This window comes from Myotis brandtii, unplaced genomic scaffold (assembly GCF_000412655.1).
Source record: "Myotis brandtii unplaced genomic scaffold, ASM41265v1 scaffold1298, whole genome shotgun sequence".
NCBI classification, from domain to species: domain Eukaryota; kingdom Metazoa; phylum Chordata; class Mammalia; order Chiroptera; family Vespertilionidae; genus Myotis; species Myotis brandtii.
In genome coordinates this window covers 77,248-85,815 of record NW_005354586.1, presented here as the reverse complement: position 1 = coordinate 85,815, position 8,568 = coordinate 77,248, and the positions used below count along the sequence as shown (strand labels likewise).

General features: G+C 37.8%; 1 protein-coding gene across 1 annotated transcript in view; it reads right to left on the bottom strand.

The window, feature by feature from the left end:
• The window catches only part of VPS41 (vacuolar protein sorting 41 homolog (S. cerevisiae)), a gene marked incomplete at its 5' end in the record, with an annotated part of 122,226 nt that overhangs the window by 43,033 nt on the left and 70,625 nt on the right, over positions 1–8,568 (bottom strand). Inside the window, 4 exons of the mRNA XM_014534377.1 lie at positions 613–710; positions 5,329–5,395; positions 7,052–7,198; positions 8,299–8,348. Of these exons, the coding sequence (XP_014389863.1) occupies positions 613–710; positions 5,329–5,395; positions 7,052–7,198; positions 8,299–8,348 (362 nt within the window). The remainder of the gene's footprint in view (positions 1–612; positions 711–5,328; positions 5,396–7,051; positions 7,199–8,298; positions 8,349–8,568) is intronic.

The following is an 8,568-nucleotide window of genomic DNA, read 5'->3' as shown; positions in this document are numbered from 1 at the left end:
GCCCCTCCCTCCCCGGGACCATGCAAAGGGCTTCATTCCAAAGTCATGTATCACAAAATCTAGACTCTCTGCGGCTTCTTATTTAGCCACACATTTCATACCACCGCTTGCACTGATAGCTGAGACTTAGCAACAGTCTATTTCAAAGCCAGAATCAGGCTGCTCAGAATCACTAGGCCACTGGGAAGTAAACAAATATGTCTGGACCACAGGAAATAATGAACTGCCCTTTCCGTAATTCCCTCTGACCACAGGGGCCCTGTTGTTGCAGCAGATCAACGTCACTGCTGTCATTTCTGGTAATGCACAGTGTCAGCTTAGTTTCTTCGCCTTTCAGAAAGAGGAATCCTTCATTCCTTTCGACTAAAATACCAAGAGGGATGGAAAAAAAGGACTCCCCTTGGCTCAGCAAAAGGAACAAAGGCAGGCAATGAGTGGAGCTTCTGAAAGGCAAATACGTTAGGTCTACAGGGCAATCTCTGCTGACCTTATTTTATAGGTCAGGAAGTTCTGCTCAGACTACAGCAGAGCCCTTTCATGGACAACCTGATCTAGGTATAATGCTGAAAATGAACCCACTCTTCCCGTTGTATTTGAAGTGAAATAAATTACCGTTTTTTCTGAAACCTCCTTCACGTAGGAAAGCACAACAAGCTGATCACAGAGAGGGGCAAGACCACTGATGTAGAATTCGGTTTCAAACTGGGACACTGCAAACAAAAGGGATAAAAGATTCATCATTAACAGGAGCAAAAAGCAGCACATAAAGGAAAGGACGCATCGACTCTGAATTTCGGATGCACTCATTTTAGAAATCTAACACAAAGGGCCACAGACATACCCTCCTGACAGCAGTCAGTCTGAGAAGAGGGCATCTGAAAACCTCACTTGAAAATTTCTATCACAAACAAAAAGCAAACCTGATGATAACAGCAGCATGAATGGTCAAATGTGACACTGTGCCCAGCTAGTTTAAAAATGACAGTTAAATCCCATGAAAACCCAATATAGACTACTAATAGCAATAATTTCTTAAACATGCCTGAGTTAGTTTTTTTCACAGTTAGGGCATTACAGGTGTATAAAGGTCACAAGGAAGGCTATTTGTAATTGGGAAACTATAATTCTTTTTTTTTTTTTAACATTTAATAGTCATTTTATTTAAAGATTTAAAAGGAGGAAAGGGTGTATAAATATAGAATACATGATGATAAAACTATTGTTTATGTGAAACAAAGGTCAGAGGAAATAAATTCCCTTCTCCTTTTTAAAGACAGTCTTTTCAATGAAGAATTATCGAATCACTTTAAGAAATAAATGGTGAGGGGGTCTACATATTTAAATCCAAGAATCACCACTTGTACACAATGTTAGCTAATGATTAGCACGTGATCACACCATATTGAGAGAGATAACTGGTTCTGTTGTCAAGTGGCATGACTTTTTGTTGTAGTTTTAAGACATTCCAGCCAATGTATGCTAAGCCATGACCCAGCCGTGTGCATTTGTTTATTTGCAGTGACTGGTGAATTCAGGCATTTACTAGACCTATTCAGTATAAATTTAGAATTACGGTAATACATATAGAAAACTTTTCTGTGAAATTAAATTTTTCATAAATAATTTTAATTAGACAAACATGTTCACATAAGTAAAAATAGGTAACTAATTTGTCAATTTTTTAACATAGACATTCGGAAAAAACACCTTATTATATGACGGACTTTAGGCTTTAATAGGCAACCCCTTGCCCAAATTAGTCTGTTATATGGAGGTTAAACTGTACCCTCTTTTCTTACCTGGGGAAGTTAGTATAGTATAATGTAAATTATATTTAATGTAGAATCAGGAAATTTGAGTTTTAACTTCTACTAAATTGTACTTGGATAAATCATCTTAATTTCTATGGGTATAACTTTTCCTATCTATAAAATTTCTTTAGGTATAACTTTTATTAGAATGTAAATAAAATACTGGTTTGGTGATAAATAATACTGGTTTACTTCTTCAGCCTTTTTTTTAAATCTGGGAAGCTCTTTATCTGACCTTCAATTCTAAATGATAACTTTGCTGGGTAGAGTAATCTTGGTTGTAGGTCCTTGCTTTTCATCACTTTGGTCAATGTGCTTTCTTCTTTAATTCTCTAGTTGTAGGACTTCCATTCAGCCAGATTTCAGGCGGTTCTGAATGATGGTTTTTCTGTGATTTAGTTGTAATTTTGATGTGGTTGTGGGAGGATGTGAGTACTGCATTTACCTACGCTGCCATCTTGACCAGAATCTTTTTTTGTTTATAATTTATGCACTTCATGTAGTCTCTGCCTAAACTATTGTAATTCCCAATTTGTAAAGTCTCAATTTGTAAGATTTAGTACTTAACAAATTAGCATTTTACAGTATGTGAAATTAAGAAGTAAAATAGTCACGTACTTCTACAAATCTTTTCTTGCTTTCTTACAGTACTTGGTTGTAAAAAAGAAAAAAAAGAAAGAAATGTTACCCGTTGAAACAGCCACAAAAAAATTAATATCCCACAGAGAGGAATAATTTTTTGTGTTTTTGAGATTCTGACTTATTAGAAAGAGTTATAAACATCTGGCGTCTAAAAAATGTATAGTCACAGAACTTCTTTAATCTCAATGTTGGTTTTGCCTCATTTACTAGAGAACAGTAAATCACGTTGTTTAGGGCTAAAGCAAATTGTAATCCAGACCTTCTAATATTTCTCTTTTCCTTTATCCTAGTTAAGGACTCTTATCTAAACCACTTTGCCTCCTGTTGTGGAAATGGCTTATATTACTAAAGGTTTTCTCTCAAGGGGGAAAAATATGGTACTTAACCACTAACCATAGTACTAAAATGTCAGTAATGTGCTATTGTTAGTATTCAAGCACATTGTATTTCACATCAGTTGTAGTACAGATGAACTACAGTTTAATAACATGATCCCAGGGCTCCAGGGCCAATACTAGGTCAGCTATTAGTAATCACAAAGCTGGGTGGAAGTTTGCATGGTGGCAATAGCCACCATGATTTAGTGAGCACCTATTATCTGCCAAGTATGTGTGACAGGCATTATGTATGTCATGTCTAATTCTCATAACGATCTTCAAAGGTAGGTATCACCTCCAGGCTTTTCTGGCTTGGGAAGGTGAAGTAACCTTAACAAGAAGATTCTATCCATTTTAACACCATGGTAGTAAGATGTTGGCCAAGTTATTTATGTCCCTAAGCCCCATTTTTCTTCATCTATAGCATGAGAAACATACTACGTGCCCTTAAAAGGGGAGCTATGAGAGTGATGTAAACTAAAGCAGGTAAGGCATATAGCACAATGCCCCATACCTACTATGTGAGCAATAAACATCAACTAATGAGATATCAACTACGTTTTTATCCTTCCCTGAAAATTTTTACATCTTCAAAAATTCCCAGAGTTCTTGTTGTCGTCGTCTCCTCCTCCTCCCCCTCCCCCTTCCCCTCTCCCTCCCCCTCTTCCTCCTCCTCCTTCCTCTTCTTCCTTCTTCCTCTTCTTTCCCCTTCTCTTCTCCTTCCCCTTCCCCTTCCCCTTCCCCTTTTTCTTCTTCTTCTTAACTCATCTGTATTTAAAATATTCTAATACGTATCTCTCAGGACACTAAGTACTGAGATGTTCAAAGGTTTTCTTTTTCTTTTTTCCTGGTAGAGGACAGCAGGATAGAAGATAGAGATCATAAAATAATTATCTTTATCTTGGTGTTATCAGTCTTCTAATCTTGTTCCTCAGTTTTTCTCAGTACCATTATATTCTGCATATATCTATTCTGTATGCATTTATCCTTCTAAGGCAAAAAGTTATTAAAAACCCTACCACCAACATCTGACTTCAAATAAAAAATATCCCAGATTTAAATGCCATTACCGTATTAGCCATGTAATTTAAGTCTTTCAGTTTTTAGAAATATAGTCATTGCAAATGATTTATCTCAGCTTCACTTTGTTATAATGACCCACCAAATTTATATTCCCCATTCATCACCCAATAGGTAAATGAAATTTTCAGCTAACTTATAAGACAGCAAAACTTTTCCTGCCACACAAATATGTCTCCTATTGCTCTCAGTTCTAAATAATACAAAAATCACGTTTACTGTATCTGTTTAATTGACAAAAGTCTGTCAGTTTTCATCCTTTCTATCTAAATAACTTTTGCACTAAGTTTTAAAACTAAGTTGAAGAAGTAAATGGTATATCACCGTTGGCATACTTCCCAGGGTCACTGATTCATTCAGCCCAATATCATTTAGCATCTCCTCTGTGCCAGGCATTGTGCCAGGTCCCTGAGGTACAAACACTGAGCAAAGACAGACCAAGTGTGTACTCTGAAGGAAGCTATAGTTTCGTGGAAAAGACAGATATGCAATGAATAATCACACGATCACTGCAACGGAAACAAGTGCTAAAAAGAGGAGAGTTCCACATGCCCATAATGGGGGGATGTGACCTAGTTGGGGAGCCCCAGGGGGCTTTCCCAGAAAAGCAATACTTGACCTGAGGTGTGATTAAGGATGAGCCAAGGTCAATGAGGTAAAGAAGCAGGAGGAGCGTTCTAGACAGAGGGGGGGGAAGGAGCACGGTAGGTGTAAGCAGGCCAGTGCAGCTGCAGCACAGAGACCAAGGAGAGGCCTGGCTGATGCCAGAGAGGCAGGTGAGGGCTGGCACGGGTCCCTCTGGTCGTGTCCAAGAGTCTCATTTTAATCCTAAGAACAACAGGAGGAGACTGAAGGGTGGTGACATGATCTGATTTGTAATTTGACTGCACTGGGGAGACTAGATTACAGTGATTCACAGGGGACGGAGATAAACCAGTTAGGAGGCTGCTGCAGTGATCCAGAAAAGAGATTATGGCAGTTTGGACCAGACCGGTAATGATGAAAATTAATATTCAGCAAACACACACTGACAGGACCAGGTGTCAGTACGGTGCTATGAGCTGTGCACATATTAACTCTTGGAATTCTCACAAACAACATGTGAGACAGGTATTCTTTTCCACAATTTCCGGATAAGAATACTGAGGTAGGTAAGAATTTGTTCCAAATCCAGGTAGTAGACAGAACCAGAGCCCACTTATTCAACTTCAAAGCCAACTACAAAGTCCTTGTGTAAAAATTAGGAATATAGTTAGACAAAAGGGTCTCTGGAATGAAGTTTCAAAACTTAAAACAAAAGCTCCTTGACCAGTTTCATCACGGTTCCAAGCGATAAGACCTGAAGAAGAACATGGTCTTAGGTTTCCCCTTAGCAAAACGGAGTCTCCTTTGAGGTTTTATACTCACGGAAGGCATACCTATTTCAACGTATCGGCTTGGCAAGTCCCTCATTTCACTGGCATGCCGTTCCTTCACCGAGCATATCTAGAAAATAAATTCACAGGTTATTTTACTCACTTGATGGAAAACTCTTCATAACATGTCATTCACTATATGATACTTTCATTAAATTAACCATGTAGTACTGAAGATGGAGTGCACACAATCTACCCACTGACTTAAGTGACAAAAATTAATTTCCATGATATATAGCAACTGTTACTTATATTCTTCAACATTATTCTTCAATAAAGTCTTATTCCAGGGCAAAGAAAGGAAGGAAACTATTATATAGTTATAACGTTTCAAATGGCCCATTCTTTCCAATTCTACTTAAGACTACTTCTGTCATCAGACAATAAAGCTCTGGCAGAAGCACATATCCAAAAAAGGCCAATGGCTCATTTGGGCAACATTCGTACTAGGTCTTGTGTTTCTGATTACATATTGGTGATTTATTTTATTGTTGCTAAGTAATACTTAGCAAAAGTGGTACAGACTCTTCTTCTTTTGAGTATATTAAAATCAATGTGTTATGTAATTTAAATCAGGTAAACTATAGCCTGGCCCAGGCCTGTTTTTTGTTTTTTTTTCAGGTCTGTAAGCTAAAAATAGTTTTTACATTTTTAAAGGGAAGGGAGAGGAGGGGAGGGGAGAGAATGAAATATTCAGCAGAAACAAAATGCAGCTTAAAATCTACAATACATAATGCTAGCCTTTTACAGAAAGTTTGCTAATCCCTATTTTAAATTATATGTATACAGTGTGTGTGTGTGTGTATATGTGTATATATATATATGTATATATGTATATATGTGTGTGGTGTGTGTGTGTGTGTGTGTGTGTGTGTGTATATATATATATATATACACACACTAGTATTTATCACTCACACACACAACACTCAACACCTGGTTGTTTTAGGGTAGTAAGACTAGAGATATTTTCTTTGCTATATTTTCTAAAGTAAATATATTCTATTTTGTAATAGGACACAAAAAATTTACCTAAGATCAGCCATGGAGGTGAAAAAAATCTAAAATTAAATACTGATCATTGCCACTTTCATCAGGGATCAGGTTTTTTCCCTTTGTCTTTAGATAGTATTTCTTATGTTCTTTTATAGTTGCTGTCCCTAAGTATAGCTATAACATAGAAAACTCTAAAATACAGAAAACCCAAAGGGAAAAATACAAATACTATTCGGTGTCTCAGCACAAAGTGAACACCATTAACCACCTTTTAAAAAATATTTTATAAAACTAACAATTTACTACAAATAATATATTATTTAAATATTCTTCCACAATTCTTTAATGTCTTCATAGCATTTCATTACATAAGTATGAGAGAATCATTGATCCGCTGCCTCTTGCATGCTCCCTATTGGGGATCGAGCCAGCAACCCAGGCATGTGCTCTGACTAGGAATCGAACCGTGACCTCTTGGTTCATAGGTCAATGCTCAACCACTGAGCCACACCGGCTGGGCCACAATTTGTTTTTCATGGCATGGAAAAGAAAGATTCTATCTTAAAACTTGAGCATATGAAAGGATTGAGCATTAAATGATTATTACATGCTGATAATACTCAGGTGAAAGTATTTTAGTTGCAAGAAGCATTCAAGAACTCATATTCCTTTGGAGCATCTTCAATGAATCTATAACAACATGGACTTATTCTAAGACAAGCAAAACCACCTTGACAGAAGTCCCCCAGCCGATAATCAGTGTCACACTGTCCTTCCAGCAGAGGCTGCAGGGGTACATATCTGGGCGAAGACTGATGTCATCCCGGGGCACATTAGTGATTCTTTGCTTTGAGGTGATGTCAAATATCTTCACACCCTGGGGGAAAAAAATAGCATTAACATGCTCTACTGGGGAGAAGAAAAGTAACGGAAAACACTGCTACACACCACTGACAACCAGCTCTGCAGAACATGGACAGTGTCTACGGAGCCCTGTGGGAGTCACGCAAAGGAAAATGTTCCCCCTCCACACAAACCTGTGAGAACCCCACAAAGGGAAAGCCTCTATGCTGCTTTCTGCATGACAGCGATTTGTTAGTGGATGGCATCGGCGGCTCAAATACAACACAAATGTGAAATGTGCAGACAACTGCATTTCCAAAATGACAGCCAAGTAACATTTCTAATTGTATAACATTCATTCCACTCACTACAAAATGAAGTTTGCTTTTCAGAAACACTGTGAAATCGAAAATCTACTACGTACAGAAAACTACACTTGACATTTAAAATACTCACATGGAAACATCGAGCAAGCAGCTAAGTGAAAATAAACCAAGAGGCCACAGGTTTGCTTGCCTTTCCTGTGACCCAGGAAAAGTAAGTCCTGAATAGCAAGGTAGATTCTGGGAGAACAGAATAGAACTAATTTGCTAAGTTATACCTCGAAATTCAAAACGATATGCCAGATGTCAAAAAGATAATTTTAAACTTTCTATTTGCTCTAACTCATATTGAGTAAACTTTTAAGTAAGTGTAGCACCAAATATCATGATTGACTTTTTATAAGGCAAGCCTGTATTTTTCTTGTGATTATATTGGGAGTAAAATGGAATCAGCAATATTGTGCACTTGTTTCATCTCAACTGTTACTTGCCCTTGGCTATTAGGCAAAAAGTATTTTCAAGATCACATTCCCAATGCAGCCCTTCAATTATTAAGATGCCTTTTCATTTACTTGACTATTCTCCATGCCTCAGGTTTCTTCCTCTAAAATAGAGTCCGGAATATGTTGGGAGTTCCTCTCTTATGAAAGCCAAGAGCAATCTAATTTCTTTAACCTTCCAGGTATGACATGAATTGCCATTTAGCAGTGACCACAGCACAAGTGGCATCTTTCCTCCTGGTTACAGCCCTCTCACTGCAGCCCCTCTTTCTCGCTGAAGAAGCATCAGGAAGATGGTGACAGTCTCTTACCATATTATTGGCCCAAGCGATCAGATGGCCTCTCCACTTCACACTCCTCCCTCCTTACTATTTTTGCCTGGCCATTGACCAAATGACAAACAACTTATTCTCGGCATTTTTTATTCGGACTCATAGTACTATATCATTTGCATTTTGGAAAGAATTCCCACTACATTTTATCTTACCCAGGACACTGTTTAAAATGTATGAGTGTTGAAGTTACTACAAAGTCAAGCCACAAGATGGCACTAACATACCAAACTCATGGAGAATACTGCA